Source organism: Lissotriton helveticus, chromosome 5_1 (assembly GCF_964261635.1).
Source record: "Lissotriton helveticus chromosome 5_1, aLisHel1.1, whole genome shotgun sequence".
NCBI lineage: Eukaryota > Metazoa > Chordata > Amphibia > Caudata > Salamandridae > Lissotriton > Lissotriton helveticus.
Window position 1 is genome coordinate 971,186,553 of NC_136065.1, and position 15,683 is coordinate 971,202,235.

The window sequence follows — 15,683 nt, forward strand, 5'->3', positions numbered from 1 at the left end:
GTGTGGGCAATGACAAGATTCCGGCAGTTCCTGTGGGGGACTCGATTTCAGCTAAAGACGGACCACAAACCGCTGGTGAAGGTGCTCACCTCCAGTGGGCATGCCAGCGCCACGCCGAGAATCTCTAATATGACTCTAAAACTATTGGAATTCAGATATGATGTGGAGTATATTCCGGGCAGCCGCAACAAGGTGGCAGACTACTTGAGTAGAGCGGCAGCCATGGAACCAGAAGAAGAAGACGGAGAGGGGGGAGAAGAAATGGTAGCTCTAATGGATGACCAGGAAAGAGTCATTAGCAGACAAGAATGGGAAACAACTTATGAGGAGGATCCAGTGGTACAGAAGGTGAAGGAGTACATTGTGAAGGGCTGGCCAGAGAAGAGACACCTCAATGAGGACTTACGGAGATACTATGAAGTCAGGGAGGAGCTCTCAGTAGACGATGTGGGAGTGTTCGTGTACAGAGGAGACAAGGTCGTCCCTCCCTCAGGAATAATTCCCAGGTTATTGGCGATACTCCACGAAGGACACCTAGGGATTGGCAAGACAAAGTTAAGGACAAAACAGGGATACTGGTGGCCAGGTATGGACATGCAAGTCGAGCGTCACATCAGTGCCCTCAGTGCCAAGGGGCGGATAAGACACTCAAGCCCTTAAGACCGGCGCTAGGACAATTTGACTCCCCAAGGAATCCCTGGGAGGAGTTATCCATTGACATTTTGGGTCCGATATTGGACGATCAAGTAACGCCGAAGTACGTCTGTGTCCTCATAGACAGATACTCCAAGTGGCCAGAAACGAAAGTAGGAGAGGTAATGGATACAGAGACAATTCTAAGGTTCTTAGATGACACGTTCGTGAGGGAAGGCATCCCCAAGTCAATATTGAGTGATAACGGCCCTCAATTTACCTCGGAAAAATGGACCAAGTTCATGGAGAGGAATGGCATCCGCTCCAAACACACTGCCATATACCACCCGGCAGGCAACGGGCCGGTGGAACGTTTTAACCGGGTGGTGATGGGATCTGTGCAAGCAGCGATAACGGGTGGAAAGGACTGGGAGAAGGAGATAGGACAGATGGTATGGGCGTACAGAATCACCCCTACCGGCACAGGGTACAGCCCGTTCCAAATCCTGAGAGGCCGAGATCCCTTTACGAGAGACAACAGAACATGGAAGGAGAAAACGGTGACCAGCAAATGGTCCCCAGCAGTGGTGCAAGCGAACTTGGAAAGGGCACAAGCGGTATACACAAAATACTACAATGCACGGAGAAATGTGAAGGAGACGAGGCAGGAAGAAGGCGAATGGGTAAGAGTCAAGTTGGCAGTGATGCAGAGAAAGGGGGACAGCAAGTACAGTAAACCACTCCAGGTCAAGGAGGTGTATGATCGAGCGGCCTTGTTGAGTGATGGCAACGTGTGGTCCCAAGACCGCATGGCGAGGTGCAACAAGGTACTGCGGTGGAGTCAGGACGAGCAGGAGCAGGGAACTGCGACAGAGCCCAGAGATGGAGCGGAACTCGCCGACTGGGGTACGGACCTGGAAGGTGGAGAAATGAGTGAGGTACCGGACAACCGAACTGCCCCGGAGGTGAACGAGGAGGAGGAAGTAAGGAGATCAGGGGGAGCCCAGATGAGCCCCATGGTGGGGGGGGGGGCAGCGATGAGACTTTGGGAAGAGATACCCCTGCTGCCCCGGCAAGATATACCCGCAGAGGAAGAGCTGTGGTGAGACCTTCCCGATTCCGAGACTTTGAGATGGGTGAAGGACTGTAAGTTTGGAAATTGTTCACGTTGTATAAAAGGGGGAGATATGTAGTGTTTAGGACTAGTTGCTCCGAATTGCGTGATGACGCAATGCGGTGGCGGCCATCTTTGGTGGCAGTGCGAATGCGCGCAGTGAGGCGAGAACGCTGAGCAAGGAGCTGTCGGCTCGGCGCTCTCCGAGAGCGATATCTTGAATTAAACACCCTCGAACCCCCAACAGTGTCAGCGTCCTTCTATGGGGGTAAAGCAGTAACATTACAGAGAGCCCCACCAGTTCTATCTGTGGGCTCTTAGATGCAGGATCAGATTGGTAAGGCGGGCACTCGTGCAATGGGTAGGCATCTGAGTTGCAGCTGTAGGCCGCTTTTTTGGCCAGCGTGGTGGCCAATTTGGGCTGTGACTGTGCTGTTCAGGTGCCACCAATGACCCACTGGGGGCCTTAGAGGCCTTTCCAGAAGCAGGTGGGCCTCTGCTACCAACTGTTTACCAGGGCCCAGGGGTGTCACTCCTAGTCTCTCCTAAGGTCGGCCCTTTAATGTATGCAGAATGATGTCTGGCAACATTTGCTTTTTTTTTATCTTAGCGAAGTTAAGTAATCGTGTCTCTTTTCTGAAACCACTTCAGCTCATTTTCATAATACTTTATATTGCAGCAGTGTTTTGAGAAAAGGCGAAATCCGCACATAGGGCACTTTTTCTTAGCGTGCCCGGGCATGTTTTTGATCCCAATAACAGCACTGTGTGCGTGCCCTCCCTACAAATCACTTCAAGAGACGCCACTGAATAAAACATGATATCCCAGAGTTGCCTACTTGATATCCTCCTTACAGTATACTGAAATAACAAACTGTAACAATTGGTCAAAATAAAAGGCCAATTCGGACCGATTCCCTGGAAGAAGAAGCGGCCAACAGAATTCATGTTTGGTGTGCTGTGAACTGTAGACGAACTGCTGTTGCATCCCACATGACGCCACCCTGCGGAAAAACATCGAAAGCTGTGAATAGATCTGTCCGAAGTTCATGACTAGGAAGACTTAAGAGTTGCGGCCATACTGTGATGGGACATTTCTTGTAATGTGCTAGAATAAACACTGTTCAATAGTCCACTCGTCCTTAATTTTTCAATCATATTTTATTTTATTTGGACATATATTGAAGTATAACGCTCCCATTATCCTCACAAAACATCAAGAAATCCGGTCCATTTTTTCCTCCGATTCCTCTGAACTGCCCAGATCCGCCTTGCTGCGCTCGTCTGTTTTCGCGTCACGGGTAGGCGGAATCCAAGAAGAGCCAATCAAGTCACAGCCTGGACACGCGTCATTTCAGCAGAAAATTGCAGTGCAGACAATAACAACAACAGAGGCAGCTTTGTTAGCAGACACACACAAAAAGAACTTAGAAGTCGTGCTAGGAGCAGCAGGACAAGCAGCCGAAGGAGAGAGCTCGAGCCGGGACAGCAGCATGTCGCAAAGCGAAGGGCCAATGTCGCAGGAGGAAAATTTACAGGGTAAGGGTTTAGAGTCCATCCCCCTACCCCCTCCTTCAGCAGCCCGAGCAGCGCGTTTGACACGTATACCTTCCTAGAAAGTGGGTTCGATTGATTCTGTTTATTGAAAGACAGGCATTAGGTGATAAACAACCGAGGCAGCCCGTACTAAAATTAGATTATTAGTGCCCGAACCATGGCGAATATCGTTTTTGGAAGACGTGGAGAGTAAAGATGAATATCTACGCTGAGTGTGAAACGAAGAGGAGTGCAAAGGATCGCTACAGGACGCCAGCAGGGGGCCGGGCCCCGTAGGATAAACAAACTACATGTGACAGCAGCAGTAACTGCGTGTTACAGTTACAGGGTGCAGAGAAAGGACGGTGCACACAAGTGTCGGCTCTCAACATTTTGCACAATGTCGAGTCTGGAATTGCACAGCGCGTGCGGTGCGTGCATTTAACATCTTTTCGAATTTACACCTGTGTGCCTGCCTAGAGCATAGTCACTTAGGCTGTGGTTGGGAAGATCCAAATAATTAAAAAAATATGGCCTGCTAGGCTATGACTACTTTTCAGTATGGGGCAAGCCAAAGAAACAGCACATGCTCCAGCAATTCGTTAATGAACATATAGGTATATGCACAACATAGTCAGATTAAACCATTTTATGAAAATATGTACATATACACGTGTGTGTGTGTGTGTGTGTGTGTGTGTATATATATATATATATGTGTGTGTATATAATATTTACAATTATCCTTTGTAGAATGCCTGCTAGTTTGATCTGTGTCCCACCTCCTAAAATTCGCCTCTAGAGACGGTACTGTCTCCATGTCATGTATTGCATTTTAAGAACATTTGGCATTTTAACCTGTAGCACTATACAAGCTGCGGTTTTGAGCCCATATTGACAAAAGCACAACTATAAGCACCTCAATGTAATGTGCTTTTGGCTGAAAAGCCAGGAACGGCTGGTTTTGTATATGTTATAGTGCTACGTGGCAGACTTGTGAGCTGCAAAATATTTGTAAGTTCCTTCCTGACTTGTTTTTCTTGTAAGCAACCAAGGATTAAACAAACTAGCAGGTGAGAGGGCAGAGACAGCTTATCAAATGCAAATGCGAGCATCTCACTGCTACTGTGTTAGCAGTCCTTAGAAAAACAAATTGGCAGAAGAACGAGGGCTGCAGCAGATGAACATGTCTGAAGAGACACCGAAATAGAAAAAACAATGAATATCACCCCTGCTCCTGAACCCATTCTCAGCCCAAAGGTCAGTGTGATTTAAGAGCAGTGCCTTGTGTCCTGCCTTCAACAGGTGCAGCACATACTGCCCCGAGATGGCATTCTTTGGAGCTCACCTTGTTTACAGTGGGAATGTTGGTATGCTTGCGTCATATTCTGATTTCCACTAGACAGGAGATGGTTAAATAAAAGCCAATTTAAATCCAGAATCCAATAAGTTTCAGATCTGCCTGTATCCTGTTAGGTGATACCAACGTGGATTATGGACGGAGTGTTTGAGCACATCAAACACTCACCCCCAGTCAACTGATCTGGGTTTAATCCATCACCATTTTTTAGCTCACTCCACCACCCCAGTTCAGACATGGCCATATGCAAATCAGTCTGACCCTGTGCCTCACGGGATCAGTCTAGCCCGAACTGCCAAGCCATGTCTTCCCTGTACCGGAAACAAGCATCCTGGGACCAGTTTCGGGTTCATAACCCTCATCAGCCAGGCTATCTTTAATCCGGTGCCAAAGTGAGCAAGGGACCTACACCTGGGCATACCCTGCCAACTTAGGGCGAACAAAGCAATAACAAAGCGGATGATGGACGGAGCGTTTGAGCAAATCAAACACTCACCCCCAGTCAACAGATCTGGGTTTAATCCTTCATCATTCTTTAGCTCACTCCACCACCCCAGTTCAGACATGGCCATATGCAAATCAGTCTGACCCTGTGCCTCACGGGAACAGTCCAGCCCGAACTGCCAAGCCATGTCTCCCCTGGACCAGAAACAAGCATCCTGGGACAGGTTTCGGGTTCATAACCCTCATCAGCCAGGCTATCTTTAATCCGGTGCCAAAGTGAGCAAGGGACCTACACCTGGGCATACCCTGCCAACTTAGGGCGAACAAAGCAATAACAAAGCGGATGATGGACGGAGCGTTTGAGCAAATCAAACACTCACCCCCAGTCAACAGATCTGGGTTTAATCCTTCATCATTCTTTAGCTCACTCCACCACCCCAGTTCAGACATGGCCATATGCAAATCAGTCTGACCCTGTGCCTCACGGGAACAGTCCAGCCCGAACTGCCAAGCCATGTCTCCCCTGGACCAGAAACAAGCATCCTGGGACAGGTTTCGGGTTCATAACCCTCATCAGCCAGGCTATCTTGAATCCAGTGGCAAAGTGAGCAAGGGACCCCTTTAGTATCGCTGTATCCTGTTAGGTGCCATTTTGCAATATAATGGTGTGTAACCATTTCACCAGCCTAACCTTTCTGCCATACTAATGCGTGTTTCTGTATTATTTTTATACTCTTTGTATTTTTTCACATTGCATTTTGTTTAGTAAATACGTTGGCCTTTTATCTTTGCACATTTAATTTGGACTCTTTTAAACATGAATGCAGACAACAACACATCTCAATTGTTAAAGGGGGCAAGAACCAAGCCTGTGAAAGACCCATCATGTGAATCACTCAAAAGATGATCTAGGACAAGATTTGTCACAAAAGTTGCTTGTACTTGACGCTCGTTTCAATTTACTACATTACTCTCAGGGCTCGAGTCGTGGGTACACGCGGGTGGACGGTGTCCACCCACTATTTTCTCAGGGTGGACCCCGTCCACCCTGCCAAGAAGTTGGGCCCACTAAAATATATGCTGACTTCGTTCCGGTGTAATTTCCAAACACTGGGACACTTTCAGCAGCGTCTGCACGTTGTCTGCTTTCCATCTGCAACAAGCAACAGCGTGCAGGCGGGGAGGGCCTTTCTAATTTAGACTCCTACTGGGCCCATAACAAAGGGCGAATTTGAGGAGTCCTCAGGCTTCCTTTTGTTCGAGTCATCTGGCTGGTAGCAACCAGGAGCATCACACCTAGCAGCAAATGCAGAAGAGGAGAAACAAAGGCTCACACCTTTGTTATCACTTCACACATCCTTTCCCTTTGTTCTGGCTATGTTTACTAGATATGCATGCACTGTAAGAATGTCAGATGTGTTGGTCTCTCCCAGTATTTACACAACATAAATGTAATTTATATAGTATTTAGTACCCCTGAGGAGGCATTGAAATCATTTAAGTACCACTATTTTTTCTTGTATAGCGCTACTCATCCCAAAGCAGATTGTCAGAGCACTTTACATCACACGTACATATTAAAGTGGCTTGTGATGCACTTCCTATGATGTCAATTCCTGGGATGCCACATATAATGCCATGTGACGTGATGGCATGCGTTGTGATGTCACGTGCCGTGATGTCACTTGCATACAGCCTAACTAGGTTAGTCCCTTACTCCTTTTTGTGGGACTTGTACCCTGATTACTCTCTATTTTACTGTATATGTAATAGATATTTTCGGATCATTAAGGTTAATGAAGGATGTTGATGTAAAATTATTTGCCATTGTCACACAATTTGGGCTAATGTGGAAGCCAGAATTTTAGTTTAGGATTTTTGCTTGTGTAGTCTGAAATTCAGCCTCTGGAGTCAAACACGATCGACCTAGCACTTGCTGAAAAATCTTCCTAGAAACAAATTGGATAAACTGGGTGTGATATAATTCCAAAAGTGTATCTGCGATATTATTATAAGGTACTCTAGAATCCAAGCACCCCAAAACTAAATGGAATTAAAAAAAAGTGATTGTCTTGTACCCTAATAGAACAACTTAAATGAAGGAAATTGCGGAACAATGCAATCTTTTCTTGTTTTGTGTATGTAAACTGCAATGAAGAGGACACGTGCATTTCAGGTGTAATTCATGCTCCTACTGTCACAGCAGCGCTCTGTCTTTTGCCAAGATGCTTTTCGCTCTTTCAAGCACAGAGCTGTAAAAAAAAGGTGTTGTCTGCTCTTTGGGGGTCGTCTTTCAATTGTTCTAAGTGACATGATAGAACCAGGCTTCGGCCTGAACCAGGCTGAGGGCTTCCACGACTTCCCCACCTATGGTCTTTAAAATATAAGATGCAGCACGTGTAAAGGTTTCTTTGGATTGCAAATAGTCTTTTTATAGAATGCAAATGTCATAGAGATATGAGCAAAAGCAAGGTGTGCCGATTAGTTATGAGACAATCATCCTTACTCACTGTATACTAATTGTGTTAGTATCACATGACCCATCATTAATTCGCCAGTGAGCATGCCTAAATCACACAACGACTGTAGGAATAAACGTAACATAACAAGGTGAATGAGTCATTAAGATGGTCAGACTGGAATATAGGGCAATCAGGCAGTGCTCGATGGACTGGTCTGACGGGTTAGCGTGTGGGCTGTTTTTTTGTTGGTTTTTTTTGCAGTTGGTGACGCTGGTTTTATGGCCAGATAGGCCAGTTTTAACTTTTTTATTTGGGTTCCTGTTACTATTTTTTGACCCAGTCTCACCCTTATCATTAATCTCCCAGCATCAGCCTCATTTGCAGAAATGTGTTCATTAAAAAAAAAAAGAAAAAATTGTAATATTCTGCGTTTCATAATTGTTCACATGTATTGACCGAAAGGTGGCACACATCTTTCTGAAGTGGAGGACAGTGATTTATAAAGTTAATAAATAACTGCATAAAAATGTTTGAAGTTGATCCAGTGGCCCCCCAAGCACCACATTTTAAAGTTTTGCCTTCGACTGCCCTTGCTTGAGAGAGATATGGTTTACTAGAATGGGCTTGGATCCGCCCATTTATTACCATTTGTGGGCTTTATTGTCACTCTTATTTGCTTTCTTCTGATTTGGCTACACGTGTCAGCTGAATTCTGGAGCATGGAACATGTTCTTATTGCTTCATCTTGGTGGTGTCCTTCTGCTGCTGGTGTTGTGATTGACGTACCAGCTTTTTTTCTTTTTCCCTGATCTTGTTACTGCTTACCCCAAACCTCCTTCACCGTATTCTTCTTCCCTCCTCTGGCAACAGATCAAAAGAAATCAAATCTCAACGCCCCAAGATTAGACAGTTTTGCCTTTTTAACAGAATCAGACACCTACAGTCTATTGGAGAAAGTGAAGTAAGGCTCCCCCTATTATCCATGTCCGAGTTCGGTAGTAAAACTAGTGGCAGAGCCAGTTTCTTGGAAACTGACTCCATTATCAATACAATGTATTTAGAAGGATTCTTTCCCAAACACTGGAAACATGCATCAATTTTGCCTCTAGTGAAGAAACCCAGCCTGGACTCTAATGATCCAAACAATTTAAGACCAATATCCAGATTACCACTCCCGGCAAAAGTCATAGAAAGAAATATGAATGATCAACTCAATAAATTTCTGCAGGACTCCCAGGCCCTTAACCAAACCCAGTATGGGTTTAGAGAGGGCAATAATACGGAAACTGCGCTCCTTAAATCCACAGAAGAGATCAGGACTATTCTGGACCCAGGGGGAAAGGCCGTACTGATCATGTTCGACTTATCTGCAGCATTCGATACGGTCCATCATGCTTTGCTGATGGACCGATTGGAGAATATATTAGTCAAGGGCATTGCCTGGAATCTTCTTAAATCTTTTCTCTCTGATAGAATGCAAACAGTGGCCCTGGATGAATTTGAAGCTGAATCTTTCTCTCTACCCTATGGTGTGCCACAAGGGTTGTCACAGAGCCCAATACTTTTCAATTTGTATGTGCCGTCGCTGGCACCTTTAATTGAATCCTTTGGGTTCTCTTTGACTTCCTACGCGGATGACACCCAAATTGTGGTGTCTTTACTACCAGAAGAGATTCATGAAAGCCGTGAGGGAATGGATGGCCCAAAATTGCCTGGAACTCGACTCTGGCAAAACGGAGGTTGTGTTGTTCGGCAACAACCCTATTTGTTGGACTCCTGAATGTTGGCCAGAGGCTTTGGGTCCCCTACCCACTCCTAGCAGGAAAGTGAACAATCTCGGAGTATGGATAGTCGATAAATTAAGTTTTAGGGACAAGGTAAATACAGTGGCTTCATCAACATCCTATATCCTTAAATCTTGTAAAAAAAATAATGCTACTTCTTCCGGAAGACGCACAACAAACAGTTGTTTTGGCAATAATAATGTCCAGATTAGATTATTGCAACAGCCTTTATTTTACGATCCATAAAGGATCGATGATTAAACTACAGATTCTGCAGAATGCAGCGGCCAGACTCCTGACTAACACACCAAAGTATGAGTCATTCTCAGCCAAAATAAAAAAAACGTAATTGGCTGCCAGTCAGGAAACTGACCCAATTTAAGTCTCTTTGTCTGGTTTTTAAAGCCCTCCAGGGAACCAGACCCGAACTCTTAAAACACAGATTCCGCTGGTATATACCAAAAAGAGCACTGCGGTCATCGGATGCAAAATTCGTGAATGTTTCTTGGGTAAAAAAAAACAATTGGGGTGGCAGAAGCTTTATAGCTAATATGGCCAAATTATGGAATGATCTTCCACCATCCTTGAGAAATTTGACCAATTTGTTAGCCTTCAGGAAAGCACTGAAAACATGGCTGTTTTCTAACTGATCTGATTCAATTCACACACGTTTTTAGTCCGCAGTAGGCCTCCACACAGCGCCACGACACCTTCGGGTAACAGTTAGGCTATACAAGTATCAATAACATTAACATTAACTCCCAACCCACATTTTCCATGTTACTTCTACCCTCACACCCCAAACCATCCTGTCCATGTTGCTTCCTCCCTGGCCTCTCCCGTTGTCTGTGTTACTACTTCCCTCTCTTCCACACCCTCCAGTTGTTTGTGTTGCCTCTTCCATTCCACCCCACCCTCTTGTTGTCTTTGCTGCCCCCACCCTATCACAAGAAACCAAGAAAAAGCACTGTGAGGTGGCCAGCGCTGGCCACTTTTAGCTCTTTTTTTCCCCCTAGGCATGATGATGGAGGTTCACCAAGCCGCCTCTGCTGAGTGATAAAAATAATGCATGATAACATCTCAATTGCTTTCCAGCTTGCTCAGTTTTACTAGAGCCATCACATTTGATCATCTTTAACCTCTGATCCAGTAATCATTGGAGCTTCATCTCCCAGTCTGTGTTTATCGACTCAAACTCATGTACCCCTAAAGTGTAAGCCACAATGCAATAGTCCTATTCCCCATCCATGCTTTCACCTGGTAAAGTAGCGCTGACACCTTCCTCCCCCAAGTGCTTACCACTCCATGCTGGAGAAGGATTTGTCACATTATTGCAAAGTTGCAATTCGATTACAGTGTTGATAACGTTTTCATTCCTCACTTGAGTTGGCACTGCTTTATTTCTCTAATTTATATCACTCCGATGTAATGTAAGGCATGCTTATTTTTCTATTCCCACCCTCACCCTCGTTATCTGAGTTGCTTCTTCTCTCCCAACCCCATCCTCCCAGGGTCTGTGTTGCCTTTTTCCTAACACCCTTACCTTCCCATTATCCATGTTGCCTCCTCCCTCCCATTGTCTGTTTTGCCCTCACCACAATAATAAATAAGCATTTGCAATGCAATAGGTCTTGCAATTGAGAGAGTTTAAGCTATTGGCATTGTGAATGACAATGCCTTTTATTTATCTGTCTTGATAATTAACTCATAAATAAGAGGCATTGTCATTTACAATGTCAATAGCTCAAACTATCATAAATGCGAGACCCATTTCATTTCAAAGACGCGGCCACCATTGTCCCAGGCTGCCTTGAAAGTGAAGGCGCGCATTGCGCGATGAATGTTGCAGGAAAGCATTTCGTGCCTGCAGTAGGAGAAACTCATTAAAGAAATTAGTGCTTACAAACTAAATAAGACGTACCATGTAACAACAGAAATAAAAGGGCCATTCCTCATGGGAGGTTAAAAATGAAGACATGGTGGTACTAAGGAGGGGCTAATGAGCCTTTTCGAAAAGAAAATAATGTCCAAAAGCAAATAGTGCAAAAAGATAGGTACTAAACAAGAAGTAATGGCTCCTTAATGTGACCAACAAAACGAAGTGATTAAAATCAACAGCCACACCATTTGTACATCTTTATTACTAAATCTGGTGTGTGCTGGTGAAATAAAAAGACAGTAGTATGCGACAGTAGTTTAGCACCTATCTTTTTGCACTATTTGCTTTTGGACATTATTTTCTTTTCGAAAAGGAATGGCAACCGATGATGAGAAAGGGGCATAGAATTGGTAACATCTGCCAAGTTCCCCGAGGGTTGTTCGCCCGTGAGGTGCCTTCCTTTTCACCACACATTTTCTGTTTATTTATCATTTAAGTGTGGGTGGATGTATTGTCTCAGTGGGCAGACATCATTGGTTGTGTCGAGTTGAACTCTGCCCGGAACCTCCAACTTGCAGTTCACAAAAAGAATTTTGATGTGGACGGTCAGGCATTAGAGACACTACACCTCACCGTAGATATAGAGGGGGTGATGTTGGACTTTAACTATATTTTTCCGACTAAGTAGATCCTCTGCCTAGTAGATTAACACTAACCATTGTCCAGGGTACTGGGATTTTTGTATTGAACCCTTTTTCCCTTGCCCAACCCTCCAAAAGACGTGCCCCCAGATCCCCCACAGACGGTGCGTACCCCCACCACAACTTTCCCATGAAAGCCACCGCCGACAATTTCCCCGCGATCGTGACTTTCGGAAAACCCTTATCCATCATGCTCAGCATCAATTGGACCACCTGCTCCTCACGTCGCCATCGACCCCTCTGTGGCATGGCTCCTCCTTTCAAAAACTCACCCCATGCCTGCTCATACCATGTAGACGCTGCCACCGACACTCTTACCAGCTGTACGACCCGGCTTCTCCTACCTCCCACAATTCCACTGGCAACAGTATCTTGCAGTCGTCCGCCTCCGTGGCTAGCCCATGGAACGAGACAAAGCATCCGCAATGTCATGGTCCACCCCTGGCACATGCCGAGCTTGAAACAAAATGTCATGCTCCAAACAGCGCATCACGAAAACTCTCATCAATTTCAACACCTGTGGGTCCCTGGCCGACTGCCTACTAAACACCTGCACCACTGACATATTGTCCACTTTGAACAGCACCCGCTTGTGCGCCAACTCCCGCGCCCAGACGGAGACTGCCACCACCAGCGGAAAAAGCTCCAAAAAAGCGATACTCCGCCCCCGCCTTGCCAATGCTGTGGGATTGCTCTGCACACCACCTACCCTCCCAATACAGCCCGAAGCCGCCTACCCCTGCCGCATCCGTTGACATGGTGACTTCCCATTCCCAGTCCTCCGGGGGCGCCATGGGCGCACCGTTGAAACGCCGCAAGAAGGTCCGCCCCATATGCAGGTCCTCCCTCGTCCCCGCCGACAAGCGGACGTGATGATGTGGCAGGGTCAAACAGGACAGCGCCAGCCTCAGCCGTCTGCAGAAAGTACGCCCCGCCCTCACAACTCGGCATGCAAAGTTCAAATGTCCCAGCAGGACCTGTACGTCACGCACCGTCACTTTCAGCATTGGCCAACATGCCATCTACCAACGCCAACATCTTCGCCCCCTTTTCCTCCGGCAGGCGTGCTTCCATGGCCACCGAGTCAAGCTCAATTCTCAAGAATGACAGCACTGTACTGGGACCGTGCGTCTTCTCCGGCGCCAAGGGCACACCCAAGTAGCCCATAAGTTCGGTGAAACCGTCCAGCTGCTGCTGGCAGTCCGTCGAACTAGGCCGTCCCATCAAGAAGAAGTCATCCAGGTAGTGCGTTACCCTGTGCGAACCTGTGTGCCAGGAAAAAGCCCACTGCAGAAAGGAGCTGAAACGCTGAAACAACGCGCACGACGTGGAGCACCCCATGGGCAACGCCTTATCCACAAAAATGCCCCCGTCGAACTGGATCCCCAACAACTGGTGATCCTCCGGGTGTACTGGCAACAGCCTGAACGCCGACTTGATATCGCATTTTGCCATGAGGGCCCCTGCCCCTACCGTCGCCACCATCCGCCGTGCTACATCCACCGACGAGTAAGACACCGACGTCAGCTCCGCAGATATGTAGTCATTCACCGACGACCCTTCCGGCCACAACAAATGCTGTATCAAACGAAACTGCCCTGGCTGCTTCTTAGGTGAAATGATCAAGTCCCGAATCGGTGCCTCGTCAAAAGTGCCCGCCATCCGCCCTTCTTGCACCTCCTCAAACAATTTCTCCCGTACCACCGCTTTGTGTGCATTCACCGACTTGAGATTCTCCGCCCACCTGACGATCCGTGGGCCCTCATACCCCAGCCGGAAACCTACCCGATAACCCCGCCGCAATGTGTCTCCATCGACCGCCCGCGGGTAAGCCGCCAGAAAGGGCTCCAGCGGCTCCAACTTAACCGGCGTACAAGCCTTTTTCCAAAGCCCCTGCCCCCCCTTCCGCCCCCCCTCCCCCTGTCTGGGTTCCGGCTGCCGCGGGCTGTTGTCCTTGCGTACTGCCCCCGACCCCCTAGCAGCGCACCACCGGGTGTCTCTTCCCGCACTTCGAGCACTCATGCTGGAAACTGCAATACTGCCTGCCACAGGAGCCTTTGTTGAAGTCCCAAAAGGCGCCCACGGTGGTGTTTGCGGTACCGTCTCCATGCCCCACCCCCCCTTTGGGTGGGGCGCGCTGAAAAGGGGGACGGTGTCAGTAGTAAGCTGCTGGACGTATATATCGTCCTGCCGAACTTCGCCCCACCCATCGTTTGCTGATACAGATCCGAATCGATCTCGCCCCAGTTCGCCTCCGGATCAGACGCAAGCTGCGCGCGAAACTCCTTGTCGTAATGCGACCAGGCGTCCCCCCCATACGTGACCTGCGCCCGCCGGACCACATCCATATATTTGAAAAGCGCCACCGCCCGCTCCGGGTACTTTTCGCAGTACACGCTGGCAAAGATCAGAAAAAGCCACCGACCAGTTTTCATTGGCCAAGCCAACTCCTGTTCCTCCTCCTTCGACCCCTCCTTCGCCGTTAGCTCCCTGTGCAGGAGCTTCAGGATCTCCACATACTCCCCCTTCCAAATCTTCTCCTTAGTCGCCAGCTACAGATGCGCCCCCAGCGGCTTTGTAATCCCCATGTATGGAAGTTTGCGCACTGGAACATTACAGCTCTCCTTCCCCCCTTTCCCTCCGTCGGTGCAGACGCTCGGCTTTGCCACCCCGGCCCCACCAACGCCCCCCCCCTGTCCGCCTTGTCATCCCCCGATCCCCCAACGCTCGCATCGTCCGGGCCGACCCCGGTATCCTTCACATATCGTCCCTTATTAACGCTCACCCCCAGATCTCCCCGTACCGTCCTTACCTGACGTCAAGGCCGGCGTCCGCACTGGTTCCCTCCGCCAAACCAGTGAAGCGGGGTGGCCGTCACTCTCCCAACTCCTTGTTGGGGGCATTCCTGTTACACACTATGAACATCGTTACGCCTCTTCCCCCTGTTCCCCCTGCCCCTCCCGAATCTCCCCTTCCTCAGGAGATTCCTCCTCGTAATCCAGCTGTAGCATCTCACCCTGTGCCATGTCCTGCACCTCAACTTCGAGACCCCTTCCACCCCTGTCCCTGGGCTCTACCCTGCTTAGACCCGCCTTTTCCCTACATCTATGCAGCAAATCCTCCAAATTTACGCTCTCTCTCCTCCCACCACTGTGATACTCCTCCATGTCCGATTCCGCCGCTCCGGACCCTCGCCCCCATCCCCCGGCGGCTGTCTCGACCCTTCGGGGTGGGGCAGGCGGGGACCTACCACCCCGCCTCCCTGCTTCGCTGTTGCCTGGTCCCTCGGTGGAGCGCACACCGAATTGCGAAATAAATGTTTAAAGATTTATAATATATTATTATGATATTTTTTCAGTTCTTACATGGAAAATTAACAATGATGCAAATTGATTGTGGTGTGAGCAAAAGTATCATTTCTTTGAGAAAATTAGAACGCAGGAATAATATATGTCAATACCTTAACAGATAAGCAGCTCCCAATTCTTAACAAAAATTCAACACTCTCTATGTTAATGTGATCTGAGTTGTTAGAACAAATATGAAACATTTAACAATAAAACCTTCTCCTGGTGAATGGAAGCAGTGAATGAAAGAATGAGATAGATACGTGTTGCAGTTTTACATTCGCACCATAGAAAGTCCATCATGGAAAAGCAATACAGCATTGGAAATATATAATATAACCTCATTTTGACTGTGTGCTGCAGAGCTTGTGAGGAGAGGATGTGCGTGGGAGTGAGGTGGGGAAGCAGGAGTGAGTAATAGATA

At 47.6% G+C, this 15,683-nt stretch overlaps 1 protein-coding gene across 1 annotated transcript in view; it reads left to right on the forward strand.

The window, feature by feature from the left end:
* The first annotated feature begins 3,096 nt into the window (after positions 1 to 3,096).
* The window catches only part of BNIP3 (BCL2 interacting protein 3), a 94,840-nt gene continuing 82,253 nt past the window's right edge, over positions 3,097 to 15,683 (forward strand). Inside the window, exon 1 of the mRNA XM_078643481.1 lies at positions 3,097 to 3,285. Coding sequence (XP_078499607.1) covers positions 3,240 to 3,285 — 46 coding nt within the window. The 5' untranslated portion in view covers positions 3,097 to 3,239. The remainder of the gene's footprint in view (positions 3,286 to 15,683) is intronic.